At 38.2% G+C, this 26,975-nt stretch overlaps 1 protein-coding gene across 1 annotated transcript; it reads left to right on the top strand.

The window, feature by feature from the left end:
• The first annotated feature begins 8,306 nt into the window (after nt 1-8,306).
• Nucleotides 8,307-17,631, top strand: ND-B14.5B (NADH dehydrogenase (ubiquinone) B14.5 B subunit). The gene is made up of 3 exons (XM_071656387.1): nt 8,307-8,507; nt 10,541-10,684; nt 17,350-17,631. Exons 1-3 carry the CDS (start codon nt 8,336-8,338, stop codon nt 17,397-17,399), a joined length of 366 nt encoding a protein of 121 aa, XP_071512488.1. The 5' UTR covers nt 8,307-8,335; the 3' UTR covers nt 17,400-17,631.
• The last annotated feature ends 9,344 nt before the right edge of the window (nt 17,632-26,975 follow it).

Consider the following 26,975-nt stretch of genomic DNA (forward strand, 5'->3'; position numbering starts at 1 on the left):
TGGCCTCTCGCCCTTACTCTGCAGCTTACTTCCTGCAAGATGATTGGTTCTTTGAACAGCTGAGGCTTGAATCGACCAATCATGTCCCTCAACTCCATTCTCTCACATGATTAGTCCTTTGTTGTTATTTTTGTTTATAGATGAATTGAATGAATGAAAATATAGACACTTTCTCGTGGTATCCGTAATTTCGACATTTTTGTTGTAATTACTCGATATTAAGTGCCTCTAAATGACGGAATTCTTATCCTTTCTACCAATTTTTCTATTTTTCAGTAATTTGTCCTCTGAATTCTCATCAGGAATTTCCTGTAACTTCAGGAGGATGGAACATAATATTCTATTACCAGGAACATAAGTGTTTCGTTATTTCCTGAGAGTACATGCTTAAATTCAATGACCAATTTACATAGACTTTTCCCAAAGTATTGCGGCATTTGTTAGGGAATAAAAATCACTCGGTTACCGCTGAAATTTCAGACTTCTGAAACTATATCATTAACATTCAGGATTCAAATTTTTAGTTAGATATTTAGGTACTTAAAGCTCAAAAGGTGTCCAAGATGGGGGAGAGGCAGGATAATATCATTAATCCTAAAACATTTTATTAGGTCATACGTGACCATGACAGGATGCGAAAAACAATCGGCATGAATATAGCTTTTGCTAATTAAACCATTTCTATCTAAATCTATATCTGTCTTCATATATTCATGATATTTTCTATCAGTATACATATATATTCTACGATATATCTTTACATAATGAAATGATCTTGTAACTGGGACAGCCCGGGCGACACACATGACACAGATTCAGCCAACGGGCTCGGCTAAATCAATTCATTACCGCCAGGCAGGCTCAGCTAAACCCGAGCACACAGCTAAGACTCAGCTAAACCCGCCCCTACAGCTAACAGCCACAGCAAAACCAGACCAAACAGCTAATAGGCTCAGCAAAACCAAACCAAACATCGAACAGGTTGAGGTAATGCCATTTTACTTTCTCACACCAAACCTACTTTTTAAAAATTCTAATTTCTCCGCAGATAACTTAAAAATCATAATTACATATACTTATTTCCAATGTGGTCCTTATGATATATCCAAGGTATGGACTAACGGAGAATTTCACAATATCAGTAAACCAAATAAAAGAAATTATTTCATAATGGCGAAAGCTTAATATTCAAATTTGAAAACTAAATTAGAATAATAAATCAATCATAAACACACCAAAACCATAAAAGCATCTAATTTATTCTGGAAGAGCAATTATGTATTTCTCTTAAAAACTCCCTTGATTTCAACCATATTGGCAAAAATAGGAAGATCACAGAGCCATATATATATATATATATATATATATATATATATATATATATATATATAGGGTGAATCATAGGGTGGGGGAGGGGGCGAAAATCCTGGGAGCCTTGAAAAATGTGTGGAAGTCGAGAACATTATCTCGGAAAGCAAAACTGGGTATGTTTGAAGGAATAGTGGTTCCAACAATGTTGTATGGTTGCGAGGCGTGGGCTATGGATAGAGTTGTGCGCAGGAGGATGGATGTGCTGGAAATGAGATGTTTGAGGACAATGTGTGGTGTGAGGTGGTTTGATCGAGTAAGTAACGTAAGGGTAAGAGAGATGTGTGGAAATAAAAAGAGCGTGGTTGAGAGAGCAGAAGAGGGTGTTTTGAAATGGTTTGGGCACATGGAGAGAATGAGTGAGGAAAGATTGACCAAGAGGATATATGTGTCGGAGGTGGAGGGAACGAGGAGAAGTGGGAGACCAAATTGGAGGTGGAGAGATGGAGTGAAAAAGATTTTGAGTGATCGGGGCCTGAACATGCAGGAGGGTGAAAGGCGGGCAAGGAATAGAGTGAATTGGATCGATGTGGTATACCGGGGTTGACGTGCTGTCAGTGGATTGAATCAGGGCATGTGAAGCGTCTGGGGTAAACCATGGAAAGTTGTGTGGGGCCTGGATGTGGAAAGGGAGCTGTGGTTTCGGGCATTATTGCGTGACAGCTGGAGACTGAGTGTGAACGAATGGGGCCTTTGTTGTCTTTTCCTAGTGCTACCTCGCACACATGAGGGGGGAGGGGGATGGTATTCCATGTGTGGCGAGGTGGCGATGGGAATGAATAGGGGCAGACAGTGTGAATTGTGTGCATGGGTATATATGTATGTGTCTGTGTGTGTATATATATGTGTACATTGAGATGTATAGGTATGTATATTTGCGTGTGTGGGCGTGTGTGTGCGTGTACATTGTGTATGGGGGTGGGTTGTGCCATTTCTTTCGTCTGTTTCCTTGCGCTACCTCGCAAACGCGGGAGACAGCGACAAAGCAAAATAAAAAAATAATAAATATATATATATATATATTGTGTGGCATGAGAAGAGTGGGAGGTGGGCTGTTTAGAAAGGGTAGTGAGTGGTGGGATGAAGAAGTAAGAGTATTAGTGAAAGAGAAGAGAGAGGCATTTGGACGATTTTTGCAGGGAAAAAATGCAATTGAGTGGGAGAAGTATAAAAGAAAGAGACAGGAGGTCAAGAGAAAGGTGCAAGAGGTGAAAAAAAGGGCAAATGAGAGTTGGGGTGAGAGACTATCAGTAAATTTTAGGGAGAATAAAAAGATGTTCTGGAAGGAGGTAAATAGGGTGCGTAAGACAAGGGAGCAAATGGGAACTTCAGTGAAGGGCGTAAATGGGGAGGTGATAACAAGTAGTGGTGATGTGAGAAGGAGATGGAATGAGTATTTTGAAGGTTTGTTGAATGTGTCTGATGACAGAGTGGCAGATATAGGGTGTTTGGGTCGAGGTGGTGTGCAAAGTGAGAGGGTTAGGGAAAATGATTTGGTAAACAGAGAAGAGGTAGTAAAAGCTTTGCGGAAGATGAAAGCCGGCAAGGCAGCTGGTTTGGATGGTATTGCAGTGGAATTTATTAAAAAAGGGGGTGACTGTATTGTTGACTGGTTGGTAAGGTTATTTAATGTATGTATGACTCATGGTGAGGTGCCTGAGGATTGGCGGAATGCTTGCATAGTGCCATTGTACAAAGGCAAAGGGGATAAGAGTGAGTGCTCAAATTACAGAGGTATAAGTTTGTTGAGTATTCCTGGTAAATTATATGGGAGGGTATTGATTGAGAGGGTGAAGGCATGTACAGAGCATCAGATTGGGGAAGAGCAGTGTGGTTTCAGAAGTGGTAGAGGATGTGTGGATCAGGTGTTTGCTTTGAAGAATGTATGTGAGAAATACTTAGAAAAGCAAATGGATTTGTATGTAGCATTTATGGATCTGGAGAAGGCATATGATAGAGTTGATAGAGATGCTCTGTGGAAGGTATTAAGAATATATGGTGTGGGAGGCAAGTTGTTAGAAGCAGTGAAAAGTTTTTATCGAGGATGTAAGGCATGTGTACGTGTAGGAAGAGAGGAAAGTGATTGGTTCTCAGTGAATGTAGGTTTGCGGCAGCGGTGTGTGATGTCTCCATGGTTGTTTAATTTGTTTATGGATGGGGTTGTTAGGGAGGTAAATGCAAGAGTTTTGGAAAGAGGGGCAAGTATGAAGTCTGTTGGGGATGAGAGAGCTTGGGAAGTGAGTCAGTTGTTGTTCGCTGATGATACAGCGCTGGTGGCGGATTCATGTGAGAAACTGCAGAAGCTGGTGACGGAGTTTGGTAAAGTGTGTGGAAGAAGAAAGTTAAGAGTAAATGTCAATAAGAGCAAGGTTATTAGGTACAGTAGGGTTGAGGGTCAAGTCAATTGGGAGGTGAGTTTGAATGGTGAGAGGCTGGAGGAAGTGAAGTGTTTTAGATATCTGGGAGTGGATCTGTCAGCGGATGGAACCATGGAAGCGGAAGTGGATCATAGGGTGGGGGAGGGGGCGAAAATTTTGGGAGCCTTGAAAAATGTGTGGAAGTCGAGAACATTATCCCGGAAAGCAAAAATGGGTATGTTTGAAGGAATAGTAGTTCCAACAATGTTGTATGGTTGCGAGGCGTGGGCTATGGATAGAGTTGTGCGTAGGAGGATGGATGTGCTGGAAATGAGATGTTTGAGGACAATGTGTGGTGTGAGGTGGTTTGATCGAGTAAGTAACGTAAGGGTAAGAGAGATGTGTGGAAATAAAAAGAGCGTGGTTGAGAGAGCAGAAGAGGGTGTTTTGAAATGGTTTGGGCACATGGAGAGAATGAGTGAGGAAAGATTGACCAAGAGGATATATGTGTCGGAGGTGGAGGGAACGAGGAGAAGAGGGAGACCAAATTGGAGGTGGAAAGATGGAGTGAAAAGGATTTTGTGTGATCGGGGCCTGAACATGCAGGAGGGTGAAAGGAGGGCAAGGAATAGAGTGAATTGGAGCGATGTGGTATACAGGGGTTGACGTGCTGTCAGTGGATTGAATCAAGGCATGTGAAGCGTCTGGGGTAAACCATGGAAAGCTGTGTAGGTATGTATATTTGCGTGTGTGGACGTGTGTATGTACATGTGTATGGGGGGGGTTGGGCCATTTCTTTCGTCTGTTTCCTTGCGCTACCTCGCAAACGCGGGAGACAGCGACAAAGTATAAAAAAGAAAAAAAAAAAAAAAAAATATATATATATATATATATATATATATATATATATATATATATATATATATATATATATATATATATATATATATATATATATATATATATATATATATATATATATATACCCTTTCCAAAACTCAGGAAGAACACGTCTTCCATACCTGTATGAGTGTGTGATATTTTCCACCCTCACGATCAACCTCTTTTCTTTATTTCGTTTATGGTCGGTCATGAAGTGAATATATTTGTGACGAAGTAAGTGTCCACACCTCACACAACTCATTAACACATTTATGGTGTGCTATGGCTGACTATCATGGAGGTGGGGGGGGGGCCTCCGTATCAAACTTGCATAGGTTCGAGTTCTGATCACGGCAGCCGGTCCTCAGTCCGCCCAGCTGTTCATCTTTTTCCCAAGGGGCTGGTCAAAATGGTTACGTGGCATAGGCTAATGCTTGTGTGTGTGTGTGTGTGTGTGTGTGTGTGTGTACATATACAGGAGTAAAGACAATGAACACATACACATGCATAGATAGATAGATAGAGAGAGAGAGAGAGAGAGAGAGAGAGAGAGAGAGAGAGAGAGAGAGAGAGAGAGAGAGAGAGAGAGAGAGAGAGAGAGAGAGAGTCTCTTCTTTATACATATTCGCCATTTCCCGCGTTAGCGAGGTAGCGTTAAGAACAGAGAACTGAGCATTTCGAGGGAACATCCTCACTTGGCCCCCCCTTTCCCTGTTCCTTCTTTGGGAAAATAGAAAAAACGAGAGGGGAGGATTTCCACCCCCATGCTCCCTCCCCTTTTAGTCGCCTTCTACGACACGCAGGGAATACGTGGGAAGGAAGGGGTAAAAGATGGGGCAACATCAGTGTAAAACTCCCTCCCCCTCTTCCACAAAGCACAATGGTTAATTCTACCCCATAATATTGGCAATTCTTTACACATTGTGGTGTTCCAACGTAAGTCCATATATTTTTTTGATGCTGCTTTGCTCTGTATCTTACTAAATTGATCAATGAGAGACGTGGGAGATGTGTTAAGCATATATTCAATGCTGTTATGTTGCATCTATTGCATCTTGCCCCTTTTGGGTTATCTTATATAATTCGTATGACAGCCCTATATGGATATTATAGTTTATTGATGTTAACGAAAGTACAGCTGAATGAAATTTGATACACCCCAAAGGCTTGTATGTCCACGAAATAGGTATTCAAAGGGAGTGAAATTCCACCCTATTTATACCCTATTTATACCGTATTTATGCCCTATCCTAGCCTCCCTTGTTTATGTCGTTAGCAGTTTAGACTGGAAGGAGCCCCTCTCTGCATTGTGTATAGAAATCTAAATGAATCATTCTAACATAAGATAGAGAATGACTGATACGTATTTCATAATACAGTACAAAGATCCATTTCATCTGTCTCGTCCCATTAGAACCACATTGCCATTAAGTCACACTCTATTTCCACACGTCCTGGTTCACAAATAGTGACAAATTACTCATAGTATCAATGATAGAAGCAAAAGCTAAGTCCTGGTTGCCTGCACGCAAGCAAGAACCCACCCACCCTTAGTGTGGCCCCTGGCCCTAACGGGCCATAACCGTCTTTGACATAGGCAGGTAAATTTCCACTCGCTCTCCCACTCGATTGGTGTGTGTGTGTGTGTGTGTGTGTGTGGCTTATTCTATGTATCCTTTACAGAGAAAAGTCAGCGTCCAAAAGAGATTGACTCATTTGTGAAATATTCATCTCAAGAGACCCACAGGAGGGAATGATTATTAAGTTATTTTGAGCCACAGGATCTTACATGGATCGATTGTAATGTCTAGGCTATTCGATATTTGGCTAATTTTCATCTTGTGGGCCATCTTGGGTTTCAATAGCCTCAGAAATATATGATTTTATCTTTCTAGTGTGGTCAATAAACGTCAAAGTTCAAGGAAAACAACCTTAAACTGAGAATCCTAAAGATTCCACAGTAGGAATATATATATGTTTCTAATCACATGAAAATTGACACTTAAGATAAGCTTGGACCCTCAGTAAAACATTTCTTTATTAGTATTATGGAAGGACAGCTACAAACTGGGAAATATTAAAAAAAGAAAGCAATAAAATTCACTGAAGATGACTATAGGCAAATAAATATCCATGACAAACATGTCACTTTGTGCAATGCCACTTATTTTTTCTTTTACCTTAGCATCTAAAGGTTTTTATATAGTCTATAACATATCTTAATCTCACTTCCTCATTACAAACTGCTCAATGAATTTGATTTGCTCTGCGTCTGTAAGTGGAAGAGAACCATAAATACATAAGGAAATTATACAATATAGAACATACATTTGACATATGCAGGGCACATAGACATACAGTACAATGCTATAAAGAAAAATAGTCAATATATATATATATATATATATATATACATACATATATATATATATATATATATATATATATATATATATATATATATATATATATATATATATATATATATATATATATATATATATATATATAAAGATCTTGCTTAGAGAAGCATATAGGCATTTGTCAGTGGAACCAGACCCTGCCGAAAGTAATATATATGTTAATATATATCAACTTACAGCAATAAAAATAACAAGTACAATTCAAGTGTGTGTAAGTGTGGTGGTGGGGGCTGGAGCAACACAGCTGTGGGGTCTGGTAGGAAATACAACGGATATAACGTCAGAGAACCATCCAACATTAATTCATTCCCTTGGTATGTGGATGAAATGAATATTACATATTCATGGTCTAGTTTGTAATGAAAGGCTAATCAAGGATGTAAAGTGTCTCTCCTTTTTTTGGGGGGTGTCTGTTGTGACCTGTTATGAAGGACGTTATTAATCTGTAGAGATAATGATTGCTGGGCAGTTAATCGTCCCTGAAGATAATGACATAAAAATTCCTAGACAGGTAGCAAGCTGGAGGAGTATGTGTGTCAACTGATGTGTGTGACAGTTGTGTGAGTCGTCACCCTACCCTGTGTGGGGGTCAAGGATGAGAGAGGAGGAGGAGGAGGAGGAGGATGCGTCATGACTCAAATCTCAGCTCCCTGTCACCCTTGTGGGGGTTATGATGTAGGTTGACCAAGATGCGACAAGGGATCTACCGTAATTTGCAACCCATATGGGGGTGAGGGAGAAAAGGGTAGCTCATTTAAGGTATCCTCTACCTCCCTGCTGCCATTCTGGGGTTATGGAGGAAGGTAATTTGAATGAATTCCCTGACCATAGATAAATGACTGGAAAACTTCATGTTTTGTAGAGAAATATTCGAGTTTAGTAGAGGCCCCCCCTTTCAACTTAACCATTTTCAGATAACTTCAATATGAGTAAAGGTATAATTTTACCTCATTTATGTTTGATGAAATGATTAGGGAAGGAAGGGGGTAAACCAAAGTGAAGGTATGTGATAATCACACAGCTTATATAACGCATATGCAATGTTTTAAGACATATTGACGTAAATTTGATTAAAATCTTGATCAGAATGCACTGCCGGCCAACTTAGAAACACAGATAAATTGAAAAAGGAAGAATATTACAGAAATAGAATTACGATACCATAACTGTATTTCTACTGATAATTATAAGTTACTATATATCTGCCATAAGATTATTATGGATACAAATACTGAAATAGAGACTAGCAAATGATAATAAAGAAAATTTGAGAGAATCAATCCTCTATGATCAGCGGAGCACAACATGGAGCCAGACGAGAGGACAGAGATTGACCCGGCTGAATATTTCAACCCAGATGGCCCCGTCCCTTCTAAGTCTCTATTAGGGAAAATATGGGTTCCCACTGTATTAGGTGCAGCGGGTATTGGCACAGCCTGTTTTACTAATATGTTCAACAGGAGGCCAGCCTTAAGTGGTGAGTTTTCGAATTCTGCTGGATTGCAAGTGGCTGTGAAAATATATATGTGATTTTCTTCGTCTTTGGTTCCATTAGCTGGTCTAAATTACACATTAGTGATGTATTTATGGATTTTCATGCCTCATTCTTCGTTTGTGTAAATTAAACTGTAGTAGAGATGAAATTATGCCTTTGTGGCGTTACCATAATACTTTCAGTCCACATAGAGATGGGTCGAGTGGAATTTTTTTTTTTTTTTTTTTTACAGTTTACAACCCACCGAAGTTTGGAAATTACAGATATATATACATTTGAATGACATTCTTTTTTTTTTAGAAGGCCCAGGTTATATTAGGACGTATATCATCGCTCAACAAAAAACTCTGATGTGGAAATTATGATTATCAAAGTTGTAGTTTATGGTCACCAGAAATATAACTCCTTTTGTTTTTTTATTTTAATGTACTGAATGTAGAACACATTTCTGGCAGACCTGTGGTGTGGGATCTGCCAGTATGCTGAACACCACTGGATACCACACGGGACATATCATGATAGATCTACGTACACGTTAGAAGAGCAGTGGAGACTTATGGGTCGAGTTTATGTATACATTATATATGGCCTTAGTAGCAGGTGGGGCATGTCTTAATACACATAGAGGGAAGTGCCACCTGGTGAGAGCTGTCAATTGATGTGGTAGTTTTCCACTGTCTTGGTAATACGTTCCCATTTAAAGTTTGTTATTCTTCGTTGGGTAAGTCGAGGCCCACATCACCTATTTCTTTGGAGAAAATTATAGAATACGGATGCCACTTTTGTTTTTCTCACGGAATCTTTTATGTTATTGTAAGGAACAATATGAGTTTGGGATTTCGCTTTTAACCCTTTGAATCTTTCTTTCGTTATTTGTTAGTGGTATGGTCATGAAAGTTAGGGAAATTGTGGGGACCAATATTATAATAAATGTTTTAAAGTAATATATGCTTTAATGTTAGAAAGAATTATGCTTGTCAAGATTTTGATATTATTATGTACTTTAACAAAAGTGACGGTACATCATTTATCTTCATTAAGTTCTCAAGTATAGTTGGCATCGTAAACACTGAATTCAGATGCCTGTGCAGTGGAGGTCTCATAAGCATTAATTTGAAACCTAATTGAATACAGACATTTGAACTGACCATCATATTTGCAAAATGGAGATGAAGCCTGGCAGCATTCATTGGAATGCAGAAATGATAAAGGATAGTTGGCAGTCAAGATTTCTTATTTTATTACTGCATGTCGCATTGTATGTTGACATATAAACCGAATGGAGCTCTACAAAATCGGAACAGCTGCCTCGTGAATGTTTTTGGTCAGTTGTCTGCAGGATAGTTTATCACGTTTCTATTGAATACATTAGAAAGTGACATTGGGTTTCCATAGGCAATCTTCCTGTTCATTAAATTTTTGCAGTTTCTCAGTGAAAGTTTTGAATTGCATCACATAAACTGTCCAGCCGTTATTTAGTGTGTTTTCATCCCGTACTTTCCCTCTTCTTCAAAGCCCTGCTCTAGGACTGATTGTTGTTTGAGGAATGGAGATATCATAATGGTTAATCCAGTCGAGGCCAGTATCTACACGGAAACTATAGGAATCAGCAGCCAGACACTGCCTTAGATTTAAGGGATAGTTGCGGAGTTGAGGCCTTGAGAATTAATGAGATTCTGTGTTTTTGATCCACTCTTGCTAATACAGAGGCGAATGAAAAACCACTCCGGAGAAGTGAGCACTTCTCTGTATTTGGACTAGAACCCCTTTACTGTATATAGAGAATAGCTGCTCACATGAAAAATGATTATAGCACCAACACAGCATCCCCAACTTTTAGGAAGCTCTGTTTGTAATGTTGATTGCTTGGGGCTCCAGAGATTGAGTGAAGGCTATGGTTATGCCCAAAACCTCAAACTCATCCCAGTCCTAACACCTTTGTATATCAAGTAGTTCTGGTATGGGATAATACAATGTGCTTTTTTAGAAAAAGAACATTGTTCTCTCTTTTGCAGGTATACAGCGACATCTAGTTCTTGGTATTGCTGGGGTGTTCCTTGGCATTGTTGGAAGCAAGTGGGCAGCACGAAGACAAGCGCATAGGGATTTTGTGCTTTACAACTATATTGTTAACCATCCAGAAGACTTTCCTCCTATTGGTAAGTAATTTTTTATTTATTATTTCTGCAATAAATTGATAGGCGTCTCTAGATTTTTCTGTATATTTTATTTTAATGAATTTTAGAAATTATACTTTCATCCCCCAATATACAAAGGCTCTGCTTAAGAACTTTTGCAGATACAAAAAGAGAAAAATAATCCACTGGCTTGATTTGCCAACAAAAAATTCACAATTACAAATTCTTTTCTTCATACATATTCACCACTTTCCGCGCTAGTGAGGTAGCATCAAGAACAGATGACTGAGCCGTACATTGAAAAATTCTCTTTTTGCCCTTTTCTCTATTTCTTCTTTAGGAAAAGTAAAACAGGAGGAGAGGAGTTTTAGCTCCTCACTCTCACCCCTTATAGTTGCCTTCTATGACATGCAGGGAATGCGTAGGAACTATTCTTTCTCCCTTGTCCAGGGATATTTACAAATATGTCAAATAAATGTTTGGAGATATTCTTGTTTGAAACTGTATTACAACCCTCCAGCATCAAATAATTGTGCCAGTGACATGAAAAAGCATAGAAAACTATCAGCCTTGACAAAAAGTTGCATGTATTAATGCAGTATAATCAATACTAAAAGCACTTTTGTAGTATTGTACTTTTATGTATATACCAATTTTATTAACATGTACAATGAGTTTTGTGTTTTTGATTTTGTAAAATTAATTTTTGAATATATTTCCTGTGACATATATTACATTGTGGAGAAGATTTTCTCTTATAGTCTCGCGTCTTGTGTTTTATAATGGAAATCAATGGAGAAATGTATACTGATTATGCAGTTTTACTTTGAGAATGTTTTTTAAGCTTCCTTATTTATGAGTTGAGGGATGGATTATATGTTACCACACAGAAGACTTTCCTGTAACCAATATGTTTTTTTACCGTCCATTATTCACATGCAACAGAGTGTTCGTAATGTTAATGAGAGTAACCAGCAGTGTGTGTTTTTCACTTGGCATCTTTTTTTCTCGCTTTCATTTTATCTAGTTTTATACTTTAGTCAGTTTAAGCGGTTTGAAAACTTGACATCTGTAAAAATTCCAGAAGTTGGGGCCAGTCCTGTTTACTTATCATGCTTCATGTGTAATGACCTTTGTAAACTACATACTTGATGTTCATTGTTTTCCTGTGAATTTTAAAAGCCTGTGATGATTTTCGTTAAAAATTTATCGTATAGTTTTATGTTAAGTGTAAAGCAGAAGTGATTGAAGGTAAATGAGAGTTATGGTATTTGAAAGGGAACAGAGTTAAAGTATAGATTTTGAAAAACTCTGTAAAGTGAAAGATGCCCTAAACTAAGTTATAGATATGGGGGAGAAAGACTGGAAGAGGTGACAGAATTTAAGTATTTGGCAGCTGTCTTGGGTAGTTTGATGATAGAGAAAGAGATATAAGGGAGTGAGCAGTAGAGGGTAGAGGAGTCATTGGGTCCCTTAGTAGAATAATGAAGGCTAGAGATGTAAGTTTGGAAGTGCGGAAAGGATAAATTGACGGCATATCCCTCCCCTCCCTTATCTGTGTAACTGAAACACAGACATAGAATTATTCACAGACGTCAAGAATCCAGGCTGTGGAAATGAGCTATTTGAGAGGTGCATGTGGAATGATTAGATGAGATGAAGAAAGATTTTAGGGGTGTATGAGAGATTGTTGTGGTAGGGAATGCAGAGAGAATGCATTATGGACTGGTAAAGTGGGTGAAATGTAACATTTTGAATGCATGATGGGAAGTTTACCAAAAGAGTATGTGATTGTATGATGAAAGGGGTTGGTGTGAGAGGAAGACCATCTGTGACATGCGAAAATAGAGTGGAGGGGTACTAGGGGGAGAGAAATGGTGGAAGAATGAGTAGAATGGTGTTTGCAAAAGAGGCATGAAAGGACAAAGATAAGTGGATACTGTTATGCTGTGGCCACCCCCTTGATGAGATTTCCTGAAGGGAATGGGCATCAGAGATGTAGATGGATGTATTGATATTTAGTTAAATCATGATTTCCTTAAATGGCCCATACACATGCTCATATAATCTTGACTTCCATGAAAAAATTTTGTATTGTACTGTTCTGCATATTGTAGATATTTATGTACCTTAGTCTTGTTTATGGCTAAAGGAGGATACATTGTACAACAGGTTGATGGGAATGATAGGTTCTGAAGAAGTTATTGTCAGTAGTAAGTAACTGGGCAAACGATAAGTTCCAGTGTGATTGATCATAAGGATACTTCATTAAGCTAATGCTTTGTGGTCTTTTATTGTATGTTTTGTGAAAGGTTTGAAATCATCTCTGAAAACTCTCCCATATCTATTTGCCAAATGCTTATTACACTGAATTACTGTTGTTATGATATCTTTGATGCCAAAGGGGTACGGAGATCCATGGTAGATCTTTCGGCTTTGTAGGCTGTGTTAAGTTATTTCTAAATATGCAAATATAGAATGTGTGTGTGTGTGTGTGTTGTGTTTTTCATGTGGATGGAGATAATTTTGCATATACGTATTGGTTGTTTTCTTAGCATTCTTCCTTTGGAGCATGAGAGATTCTCCCGGAAAATCTCTAGGAAAATCAGGGTAAGAATTTCTGGTGTGGAAGTGCTGCCCTTCTTTGCCCTTCATTATTCAGTCATCTTTGATCATGATGGCTTCATCATTTCTGGCCTGCCCTCAGCTTCTAAGATGAAATAATCTTAGTTCAAGGTGATGAATAGCCCAACAATCACTGTTCTTTGAGTTATTTCATCCCTGCTTTCCAAACTTAATGTTCTTCGAAGTGAGAGTTCTGGTGTGCTTAGGCAAATTTTTTGAAGGTTTCAGCTTGAAAGGAGGAATGTGCCAGACAAGGGCTTCTAGTCCTGAACACATTTCAAAAAGTAAAGGTTTCATCTGCAAGCTCCCCTCTTTTTGCCTCCTCCTCTCACTTTCCTTACTTATTTATAATTTCCCCTTTGGCTGATCTATCTCCTTGGAAGTTGATGGATCAGCTTCTCCCACTTTCTTCATCAACAGTGGTGTTTGTCAATTTTCTCTCCTGTCTCATCCACTTTTTCCTCTTTTTATTAACAGTTTCCTTTCTTCCACAAATAACCAGATGCTCTCATATGCTGATAATTCACTGGATTTCTCCACATCCTTCAATTCTGCTTCCTCTCTCTCAAATCTACATTTCATCTTGACACAACTTCAGTAAACTCAGACATGGACAGGATATCTCAGTGGAATAGGTGAAGTCTGGATAAGTTTCATGCTTCCAAGACCCAGTGTCCACCAGTCTCTTGGAAACTCCTCATAACTTTCCTCACTCATCAGACAGTTATGTAATTCCAACTCTAGTCTTAGTGAAAGTACTTGATATGATTGTTACATCCACTCTTTCTTGGAAATGCCACATTACAAAAATAGCAGAGTTTGCTTCTAAGAAACTAGGAGTCCTGTTTAGATGTCAAAATTTCTTTTCTTCTGAACAGTTGCTTCATTTACAAAGGATTGATCCATCCCTGTATGGAATACTGCTTTCACATCTGGGGTGGTTCTAGCTATGCGTCTTTACTTGATAGAGTTGAGCTGAAGGTAGTCTGACATATACTCTCCCAGGCTAAGTTAAAACTTGAACTTCCTTGTTGTGTGCTGCAATGGTTCACTTTCCAACTTCTATAAGTATTATTTTGGTTTTTGCTCCAGAGAACTGGCTGCTTGTGTGCCCCCACCACTAGCTAGACCATGCAGTACTTGGCAAGCTGCTGCATCACATGATCACTGTGTGGCTGTTGCTATTTTGTGCTTGTTTCTTTCCCAACATCTTGAAGCTTTAGACCTCTCTACTCACTCATATCTTTCACAATAACTATGACCTTGCACATTTTAAGAGATGACTTTTACTTTCTCCAAAATTCTTGTATACTTTCCCTTTTCTTTTCCTTTTCATTAACCTCTCTGTATTTTGATTAAGGATTGTGTTGTGAGCATTTGTCCCTGACTGAAGCCTCCAACCTTAAAAAACTGGAGACAAAACAGTGAATTGTAAAGAATAAGGGGGATTTCTATGGACTTAAAGTTGAAGGCCTCGATCAATGAATCCAAGAATTTTTTAGCCTTTTTTTCACTGCTTCTGTGTACTGTGTACTTGGTTTTAAGTCACCAGAGATTATTATCCTTTAGGTTTTTCCTCATTTACCTTCACAGTTCAGTAGAATTTTACATTGTAGCTCGCCTTTTCACTTCTGCTAGTAGTATATAAAACTTAGCATGTATCATTATTGAAATTCATATGTCGCCAGTGATCCCAGAACATTATGTCACATTGATATGTAGCTGGAAAAGGAAGCAGAGCTTTCTGTGCCACTTGGGACTGAATAGGTTTGCCTTGGGCTTCACCCAGAACTGTGACCAAGAAGTTTGAGCAGTTCTTGCATGCAACACTTTATTTTTTGGAAATCAATATTTTTCTGGAATCTATCAACAACATTGTCAACTTCATGGATGTCCAAATCAAATGGATTTCTCATCCAGCTGTGCCTCAGAGGATCAGTATTTTTAGGTAAGTATCAATCTGTTTCTGTTTGAAGTTTCCCTGAGTGTTTTAGCAAAATCTCAACAAGATCATTAGTGCTGTAGTTTTTCGTTTGACATCTTTTCTTACTAAAGTGCTGATGCCTTTTTGAATGAAGAGATCTCACCGGTATCAACATTGGTCTGATTTCGCCCTTGCATTTCGTTGTTCATCTTGTTCAAATGCTGTAAAATGGTACACAAGTAAGCTAGCTTTGCCAGCCATGCTTTATATTTTGAAGTAATCTGCCAATGAATGAATTTTCTTCCGCAGAAAAATTTCAGTATCCATTCTGAGCAGTATGACACATGGAAAGATTTTTCTGCGAGTAAGTTAGCAGACTTGTTAGTGATAGAGTGAGAGCTGGTTCTCTTAACCCATTTTCGAACACATGAGATAGAACATTCAAGAATTCAGTGATGTTGCCCTGAAGTTCACAATTGGGATGGCATCCTTCAGAACTGAGTGAATCTCTGGTTGAATCTTGTGCCCCCAAGTCACGTCATAGCAAGAAGCAGTGAATGATGACAGCAGTATTGTTGAATCCTTATGGTAGCATACAAAATCCCACTTATCTTTCTTTCTTGGCTAGTACAAACAGCACAGCAGTCCATTCACTGAAGGCAGGCAGGCAGCACTGGTAAGTTATTAAGATAGTAGTCTAAATTTGCATGTGATTCTCATCATTTTGATTAGAAACAAGTGATTTTCAGGGAAACAATGTGTAAGAACTGGTTGCCCAACCAACTCAGCTGACATGTTGTTGGTTCAGTTACCCTGGTGCTGGACATGTATAGGGTGTTGACATGCGTTCCTGCCAGTTAGCAATACATTCTTTAGACTTTACTTATTTTGAAAAAAATTTATTTGTGGAACTATTTCAATGCCTATAGTGCACATAGTAATGATTTATGTAAAGTTGTAAACAAATAGAATGTGCATAGGTTGGTGTCTGTGACCTTGAAAGGTTGGAACGCTTTTTTTTTTTTGTAAGAAATGCTGCTCATCCAATTTTTTTTAGGGGAATTCAAGGACGACATCAGAATTGAATTGTACTATTGTCCTGGCTGTTCACCCGATGCACAGTTCATCCAAGACAGTGTCTCTTTTTTTTTGGTCTCTGTGCATCTTGCTAGTATGGTCTGTCTTACCCATGTGTAGAGAAATGCAAAAATTGTCCTTGTTTTGAAATATTGGCAGTGACCTGGCTTATGGAAAATTGTATCATAAGTTTTTATTTTGTGTTTGTCTGCTGGGGTAATGAAAGAAAATAAAAGAGGAAAAAGGCGTTAGTTGTTAGTGTTGCCTCAGTCAGTTGAGTATTTATCGGCACTGAAAAAGCAAAAGTAGAGTTTTTTAATGACTCCCCATGACCATGATGTTGGTCATGATCTGAGGTTAGGAACCAGGTTCTAAATCACCTCAGCTTTAAAAGGACACTAACCTCAAAGTCCTGGCCTTTGGTACTTACATTTTTGGATTTTCTAAAAACTTTTCTACAGGCAGAGGTCTGGAGAACACCTAGAAGATGACTTCTTAATCAGTTTTCTTTATGGCACATAGTCAAGTGCCTTTTGGCAGTCCAGATAGAGACATTTCACTCAGCCTTTACTCATGTTCAGGATGGAGCTCACTCTAAGATGTTAGTTATGTGTGATCTTTCCCTAAAACCATGCTGTCTCTTTAAGAAATTTCTCCTCTGTAGAAAACCATCCACTTGCTTTTTAATATTCTTTTCCAGAACCTTATACACAACACTCGTCTGTCAAACCACTGGGTATGCTTCCATGCTTGTGAGACACATCATAAAGGAAAGAAGAGTAGGTTTTGAAAATTGAAAAACCTTTTCTCTCCAGTGCAGAGTCCTACTGTAATTTTTTTTCTTGTTTTTGTATCCTACCTTGTCTTCCTCTTTTTTTTTTTTTTTTTTAGGAAAAAGTTTTTGGTATTTATAGTGATTACTTTAAGGATTATGCCCATGATCTGGAAATTGTGAGCTCTGTATGGTAGGAAGTGAGTGGAGAAGAAAGGATAAGTATCAAAGATTAGTTATGTAATTTAACAAGAAAAAGTGTATTTACTTTACTTTTTTCTGTTGCAGAGAGGAAGAAGTATGCTGAAGTCTTGGAAAGCTGGGTACCAATTCGTTGATATCACCTACAAGAAATGGAAAAAATGTCACTTTTTTTTTAATGCCTACTATTAATAAATTATTGTAGAATTCATAGGTGGCAGTGATATTGAAGTGGATATCTACTGATGAATGTAGACAGCTTGTTAATGACATTTATCATGTCTGTTACTTGTAAGATACAATAGTAGGGATATTCTTTGTCACTGTGATGCAAATATGTATGTAAATGTGAATATATATTTAATGTTACTCCCTTATATATATACCCCCCTTACTGGATTATATAGAGTGCCAGTTTGTTTCTCTTTATGAAATAAAATGTATCAATCAGTAGATATGAATTTCTTGTGAGGAACTACTTGTGTGTTCTGTTGAATTTGCGATTCTTCAGTGACATGCTATTTCTTTCCCATCAGTGCCTCACCCATAACAGGCCAATGGCAGAGGGTATCTCTGGCACAGTGCTTCCAGATGCTCTTACCTAATGTTCCTACCAACTACTTCTTCGTAAAATATATATCTAATGTTCCTACCAACTACTGCTTAACTTACTACTTCTACCTAATGCCCCTACTTGCTATTATGACCTTATGTTTTCCTGCCTATTGTTCTTAACTACCACCTCTATCTGTTGCTCCTACCAGTTTGCCAAAAGGCAGGGCTGGTGGAAAGTGCTTACTGCCGGAAAATCTAGAGTTATGAAACTTGAGTTGTGCAAGTTAAACGTGAAGTTTATGTGTGACAAGGAGAGGTTGTGTGTTCGTGGATAGAATGCCAGCAGTCCACATGTGGGTGGAACAGAAAGATAAAACAGCTACTTGGGTCAGCTGTCACTAACCCTCCCGATATTCAGGCGGGCAGTACTGGTAATATACCTTCCTGGTCAGTGGGTGCCTACCAACTTGTACCTCTTGTTTATATTTCTTGTGTTTAGAAGCAAGAAATCTATTTATGTATCTGATGTCTGTTCTGTCTGGGAACTCCCATTGAGGGGGTGGCCACAGTAAAAGAGCCTCTACTTATCCCTGTCCTTACAGGTCTCCCTTGCATGCACCATTTCATGATTCTTCCCCCATTTCTCTCTATCCAGTACTCCACTCTGTTTCCCCATGTCTTGCACTAACCCCATTATTTGTATTATCATACACTTTCCTTGTAAACTCACCTCCTTCCATTCTTTTCACATGCCCAAACCCCCTCTAAGTATTACGTTTCACCCAGTCTTCAACTCCACAATTCATTCCCATTACATTTCCAGCTAAACCAATTATTGACTTCACCCCCACATTACTTGTTCGTTCCATCTAGTCATACCACATGCTTCTTTCAACTAACTCATTTTAACAGCCTAGATTCTTGACCTCTGTCTGCAAAACAATAAGTAACTTAACAAATGTTTCATGAATATTTGCCGTAGTATTATGAGTACTCTGGGGGAGATGATGTGTTTAGTGTTTGATCGTTAGAGATGTAGATGGGGTTTATGTTCTTTTCCCTATTAAAAGTTAGTGTAATTTTAGTTCTTATATGTCATGAAACCCTTGCTGATTCTTGATCTCAGTGTGTTTGTATTAAACATAATAAGTGGTGCTACCTTGCTGACATAGGAAACAATGATTATTTATGATAATAATGATATCGATAACAATAATGATAATAGTAAAAATTTTAACTATGGAATTATGATTAATTTAGGGAGGTAAAGTGTTAAGTTTTTGATTGGTATAAATGATGATGGAGTTTGTGTTCTTCACCTCATTAAAAGTTAGTGTAGTTTTAGATCTCATATCTCATGAAACCCTTGCTAATGTATTGCTGGGATGTTGTTTACTGCAATAAACCATTTGGTGCTTTGGCGAAGATGCATCAGTATGCTTGAGAAGCAGTTTCTTTTTAGGTATGCTTTTCTTTGTAAAATTATGATGCATCTGATAGATCAGCATGTCTTATGGGTTATAAGATATGATATTGCTAAGCAATAAGTGGATGAGGTAGTTCATTTAGTACATTGCTTCTGAATATTTATCAGTTGGATGAAGTATATTGTTTCAGGGTAGACATATTTCCATGATTTAAAGAGTAATGTTTTCTTTATAACTTCATAACTATTAACTTGACAGGAGAGTTAAACAAGAATGATTTTCGCTGAGGTAACGTTCACTCAAGAAGGCAAGATGAATACATAGTAAGGGGCAAACTAGATGTAAGATGTGGAAATTCTTGTGGAGTTGAAAATGAAAGGCTTTAGCACACTATAGCAAATCATATGTGTTTAAGGTAAGAACTTGACATTTGAAAAATAATACCGTATTTAGCTTTGATGAGTGGCTCAGTATGAGCTTTTACAGCTTGATCGTGAGAATATTCAAAGTTAAACAGAATCCACGTCTTTATTGTAGGTTTTGCCTCAGGCTTATTGGTTTTAGCTCTTCTAGCAGATCACCAAACTGCACAGCAGAATTCAATTTTGCTTCTTAGGTATACACTGAATCTTTTCATCATTACCTTTGTGCCTTTAGGAATGCAATTTGTCACTATTGTCCCACCAATTACTTGGCTTAACAGTTCTGTCTTGTCAATAAGCTTTTTGAATTCTTGTTTATGATGACTTCTAGATCTTTGTCGGATTTTAGACATTTGAGAGAGAAAGTGTATTTTCTTGCATAATTGAACTTTATTAGAAGTGCTGTTTTTCTTTGCTTTTATACTTATTATCTAATTGAGGATCCTAGGCTTACTTGAAAGTTTTTAACAGTTTATTTAGGTTTCTTTCAAATGCATTTGTGTTCGATCCATGCTTATTTTCTTATTCATGTGGTAATGCATATAACAGCCTTTCCCTCTTATCTTAATTTTCTCTCGGTACAGTATTATGATTTGATACCATTTTAGTATATTCTGAGTTGTCATGGTTGAATTAACTGATCTCTTTGTTCCAAATTGAGGCTTTTTTTTTGTCCCAAGTACATTATTCTTAATCCCTTTGGTTTATTGCCAAACTTATATTATCATGCACCTTTCTAGGGAAAGAGAGAGGTTTGGTAATGAAAAGAGTGAGGTTGAGAGAGCTGAAGAGAACATGCTGTAATGGTTAGTACATATGCAGAAAAAGGTTGAGGAAAATTTAACAAAGGGGATATATATATATATTAATCAGAAGTAGAGGGAGTAAGGAGAAGGGGGATCAGATTGGGCATGAAAGGATGGGGTGAAACAGATTTTGAGTGATGAGGGCTTGAACATGTAGGAGGGTGAAAGGTGTACACGCTTGGGATAGAGCACATTGGAACATGTGGTATACAGTGGTCAGTGTGCTGTCAGTGAACTGAAGCAGAACATGTGAAGCGGCCTGGGTGAACCATGGAAAGATCTGTGGGGCTTGTGTGTGGTTTCGGTGCATTGCACATGAGAGCTATAGACCAGCATAAAAGAGTTTCCACTTAACCCTATCCTGTTCCATGCATTCTTTTCCCATTTCACTCCCTCCTTTACTCTTCCACCCTATTTGCCCATGTCACAGGTGGTCTTTCTTTCACATCAATCCCTTTAATTGTGCTGTTATAAACTCTTCAAGCAAACTCCCCATCTTGCATTTTCTTTTGCATGCCCAAACTACCTCAAAGTATTATGTTTCACCCACTCTAACACTCCATGAATAATTCCCTTTGCATTCTCTGCCATACGAAATCTCTCATTCACCCCCTCATTACTTTTTTCATTCCATTTATTCATATCACATGCTACTCTTGTGCAACTCACTTCCACAGTCTGGATTCTTGACCTCTGTGACTCTTTCCATGTCCTTGTTTTGGCTGCTTAGGTCAGGGTTGTGATCTGCGTATCTGTATCTCTGACACCTGTTCCAATTGGAACTCCCTCAAAGGGGTGGCCATGGCAACAGAGCCTCCATAGCTAAAGAACTCCAGTGCCGCTTCTTAGCTTTTAGTGCCTCATCCTTAACAGGGCACTGGCAGAGGACAAATTTCGTGCAGTGTTTGCAGAGGCTCCTATTGTTTCTAAAGACTACTTCTGTCTAATGCTCCTACCTACTGCTTTTACCAAATGTTTCTCCCTAATAATCCTGCCTAAATGTTCCTTCCTATTACTATCTACTGTTCCTACCATTTTGCCAAAAGGCAGGGCTAGTGCATAGTGTTCACTGCAGGAAAACGTAGAGTTACGAAGGATGAGCTGTGTGATATAAATGTTGTCGAGTGTTACATATGATAAGAAGAGATTGTATGTTTGTGGACAGAATGCCAGTAGTCCATGTTAGTTCGGCAGAAAGAAAAGACAGCTACCTAGGTCAGAGTAGAGCAGTTTGACAACCACTAAAGTGCTGGCTCACTAAGCAGATGTCACTAACCTTCCTGACACCCAGGCGGGTAGTACTGGTAATATGTCACTAACCCTCCTGATACCCAGGCGGGTAGTACTGGTAATATACCTCCCTGGTTGTTGGCTGCCTACCAACTACTACCTCAATATGCTTTACCATAATCCTTCCTTCACTTCCGTTCATACGCATCTATTTTTTTTTTTTTTTTTTTTTTTTTTTTTTTTATACTTTGTCGCTGTCTCCCGCGTTTGCGAGGTAGCGCAAGGAAACAGACGAAAGAAATGGCCCAACCCCCCCCCCATACACATGTACATACACACGTCCACACACGCAAATATACATACCTACACAGCTTTCCATGGTTTACCCCAGACGCTTCACATGCCTTGCTTCAATCCACTGACAGCACGTCAACCCCTGTATACCACATGACTCCAATTCACTCTATTTCTTGCCCTCCTTTCACCCTCCTGCATGTTCAGGCCCCGATCACACAAAATCTTTTTCACTCCATCTTTCCACCTCCAATTTGGTCTCCCTCTTCTCCTCGTTCCCTCCACCTCCGACACATATATCCTCTTGGTCAATCTCTCCTCACTCATTCTCTCCATGTGCCCAAACCATTTCAAAACACCCTCTTCTGCTCTCTCAACCACGCTCTTTTTATTTCCACACATCTCTCTTACCCTTACGTTACTTACTCGATCAAACCACCTCACACCACACATTGTCCTCAAACATCTCATTTCCAGCACATCCATCCTCCTGCGCACATCTCTATCCATAGCCCACGCCTCGCAACCATACAGCATTGTTGGAACCACTATTCCCTCAAACATACCCATTTTTGCTTTCCGAGATAATGTTCTCGACTTCCACACATTTTTCAAGGCTCCCAAAATTTTCGCCCCCTCCCCCACCCTATGATCCACTTCCGCTTCCATGGTTCCATCCGCTGACAGATCCACTCCCAGATATCTAAAACACTTCACTTCCTCCAGTTTTTCTCCATTCAAACTCACCTCCCAATTGACTTGACCCTCACCCCTACTGTACCTAATAACCTTGCTCTTATTCACATTTACTCTCAACTTTCTTCTTCCACACACTTTACCAAACTCAGTCACCAGCTTCTGCAGTTTCTCACATGAATCAGCCACCAGCGCTGTATCATCAGCGAACAACAATTGACTCACTTCCCAAGCTCTCTCATCCCCAACAGACTTCATACTTGCCCCTCTTTCCAGGACTCTTGCATTTACCTCCTTTACAACCCCATCCATAAACAAATTAAACAACCATGGAGACATCACACACCCCTGCCGCAAACCTACATTCACTGAGAACCAATCACTTTCCTCTCTTCCTACACGTACACATGCCTTACATCCTCGATAAAAACTTTATATTTCTCTTTATTATACTTTGTCACTGACTCTCATTGAGCATCAAGCATCTCCACCTGCTTTCGTCTCTCTTACCACTCTTATATAAATGTTGAAAAGACCCGGTGATAACACACAGCCTTGCCTCACACACACTTATATACTGAAACTCGTACTGAAACTCGTTTATCTCTCCATCCACTATTACATATGCATTTATTACTCTGTAGAAGGCTTTCACACCACCCAACAGCTGTTCCCCTTGCCACATATATCCTGAACACATCCTTTAAAGCATTCCAGTTGACTCTGTCATATGCTTTCTCCAGATCCATGAAAGCTAGATACTTTCCCACAGTCATTCTTGCCACAAAAATCTGATCTACACATCCTTAACCTTTAGTAAAACCCCCTTGCTCTTCACTTTTCTGCATTCAATCATTTCCATCACTCTATCACTCAACACCCTTTCATACATTTTTCAAAGTATGCTTAAAACACTTATTCCCCTGTAATTGCTACATATATCCTTAGTACCTTTTCCTTTGAATAAAGGAACAATAATAGCTTTCTCCCAGTCCTGAAGTACAACCATCTGCTTTGATGCTGAATTACATATCAAATGCATCCATTCTGTCACACTTTGTTGTCTGTACTTTATCATTCCAACATTCCACTCCAGGTGCCTTTCTTACCTTCAATCTCATTAGTGCCATTTTTTTTTACCTCTTTTTTGCCATATGCCCCTGCACTTTACCCTTTTCCTTCCATTCTCTATACTCCTATCTGCTGCCTTCCCAATTTCCACATTCATATGTTCTTCAAAATACTCTCTATCTTCCTTTCACTTTCTCCTTTTGATTTAGCAGTCCCACTTCCTTACTACTTCCATTTACATTTCCACTATTACATTCAACTGTTTTCCTTTTTCACCTCCTTCAGGTACAAAAATTTGTATATCCTTAAACTTTTCATTCACATTTTCCAAGATATTCATCTATTCTATCTTCACTTTTCTCCATCATCCTCTTAACAGTCCACTTACACTTCTTATATTCTTCCCTCCACCTTTGGTGAAAGTCCACCTGCACATTCATTTCAAGCAGTCTCCCTTATGTTGTTTTCTTCTCATCCACATCATTGTCAGTCTCATTTGTCCACGATGCATTTTGACTTTTATTGTATCTCACAAACTTGTATCCAGTTACTAATTCTTCTCTAAGTATTTTAAACATCTCATTCATACTTGATTGCAGTATTACATTTACTACAATTTCATTTTCTGTCACCTTCTTTCGTACTTTTCCTTGCATTCTTTCTGATTCATCTCCCTTGCCAACGCTGTTACCTTCCTATTCTTCCTTACACCATACCCTCACTTCTCTTCGATCCTCACCTTCACAAGAACTGAGAAATGGTGAGAATCTCTAAAGAGTCCTCTTTTGCACATTTTTCCTCAACCTTTCTTATATATCTTTATCAAAGATTGATAACAAGAAAACCATAGAAGCTAACACTGTTCCTTGAGACATGAATTAGGTGTTGTCCTTTTTGGACACATTTCCATGTGCTGCTATATTTTTTTGTTTGTTTTGAAGGTAACAGTTTCACTTCTAAATTGTTTTATTAAGCCAGGTTTCTGTTAAATTTATATGTATTATTTCATTCTCCTTAGTACATTCATTAATATTCTATATTCTCAAATTGGAATTTTCAGTGATAAGAACTTATCTAGGAATAATCTTTTGGATTGAGCATGCTTAGGACTATGCTGGATTACTGATATGCAGGTATGTGATTTTCCAAACACACACACTTTTAAAGTCATGTTCTCTAGTATACTTCAGACTTTTAGACAGAAAAGAAATATTATGCTTTCTTTCATTTGCACAGTTTTCCATTTGAGCAAGGTGATGTCAGGAACTGATTACTAGGCCTTAGAGGATGGAAGATTCTTATTTGGCTCTCTCATCTGTTCCTTCTTTCTCTGTTCTTTCCTTTGGAATGTAATACATGAGGGAAAGACTCCCAGCCCCTCTCGTCCCTCATAGTAGCACCATTCAGTTTATTGTGCAGGTGCCTGAGACACATTGTAGTAGAGGCTGCCATAAAAAGGAGAGGAAGAATGAAAAGGCATTATTGATGAAAAGAATAATTCAAGAAACATTTTGACTTGTAGAGTTCTTTTATTTCTAAGCTTATCCTTAGGAATAATGCAGGCCTACTTTCATCATTTAAATTATAGCTTTATGAATTTGTTATCTAGAGTAAGTGTCTGCTTACATGTTTCTTGATTACTTTTGCAAAGACTGGTCCCTCTGCTGAGTTATTTTTAGTTCATCTAATGCTGTTATTATATCATTCTTATTTACTTCAGTGCTTGTGTCGGTGTTCTTTCTGAGCTGATGAGTTTTCTCACTCTCTGTATTTTCTTTGATATTTTGCACTTTTGGGCCACTAGCATCATACATATTCATTTTAAGCTCTTTCACTGTATATTTCTTGTACCTCAAATGGTCTGCTTACATTTTTGTATTTCAGATTGCTTCACATATGAGAATAACGGTTTTGACTTTTTACATGTTATTGATTTTTCTGCATATGGTCTTTGTCCTGTGTGATTCCATTATTTCTCTGCCAACATTTTTTATTCATTTCATTTGAGCTCTTAGGGCCTTTCATTGCTAATTTTTTTTTCTTGATTTCCATTTTTGTTTTTACAAATTTTTCCTTCTGTAAGTATCTTTCTGTCATTTTTGTTTTTACAAATTTTTCCTTCTGTAAGTATCTTTCTGTTGTACACTCATTTGACTGGTAGTTAGGCCTGGTACTGGGATATTTCTTATCTTTTTTTTTAGAGTACTGTTGTATGAGAATCTTCAGTTTTTTTTTTCATAGTTTAGAACACTTAGAATAGCATGATCATTTTTTGTCACTGTTCTTCTTCCATTTTTGCAGTAGGTGATAGAAACTTTTTCAGTATTATCATATGGTGTTTCTGTTTGATATATTATTGAAGGGAACTATATCATTAGTAAAAAGCAAATGTAATATATTGTTTCTTGTTGTCATGAGATTAACGTGTTCTAACTTGAATGCTTCACAGGCATCTCTTGATTTATGTGATAGTTATGATCTTGAAAATGGTCGTATAGATAAAAATGCATAAATCAAGTATGTAGGTGGTAGGGATTAGGGGTTTCATTATTAAGACAGTACTGAATATTATACCTTTGAAAAACTACAATGTAAGGGTGCCAGGAATTATAAAATACTATTGTTTATATACTTTGTTATGGATAGAAGCTGAAAAGAAAAAAATTTGAATCCTTGTGCATTTTTTTTTTATGGGAAATATACATTCTCGTAGGCATTCTTTTTCAAAGAAAACCAGTCCGTCCACATTTAAAATCTGCCTTCCTCATTGATGGTCTTGAGGGTTCCTGCACAATTTTTGGCAGCAACAATATCAGCAGAAGCAACCTCAGTAGTCATGTTGATGTTGCGGTCATTGTAACATTTCCTAGAATTCATGAACCAACCAGGACTTGCTTGAAAAGTCTTTGCTGCTCCTTCTACTGCTGCCGAGCCTTCATATGTATTCCAAAAAATATACTTGTATCTAAAGCATGCTGATGGGAACATTTTCATGAGTTTGGTGTTTGATCCATTAGATCCACTCTTGGCACTCTCCTTGCTCATCTCTGCGCTGTCACAAATAGTCTGTAATGTAGATTTACTAAGGCCAAAGGTATGCCTAATATCAGCTGTTCATTCATCTTTCGTAATGTTTGAGAATATATCCATCTTAACCCCATTGGTGGTGTCCTTATGCTTCTTAACACGGCTGATATTAGAACTTAAAAGAT

Source organism: Panulirus ornatus, chromosome 62, assembly GCF_036320965.1.
Source record: "Panulirus ornatus isolate Po-2019 chromosome 62, ASM3632096v1, whole genome shotgun sequence".
Lineage (NCBI taxonomy): Eukaryota > Metazoa > Arthropoda > Malacostraca > Decapoda > Palinuridae > Panulirus > Panulirus ornatus.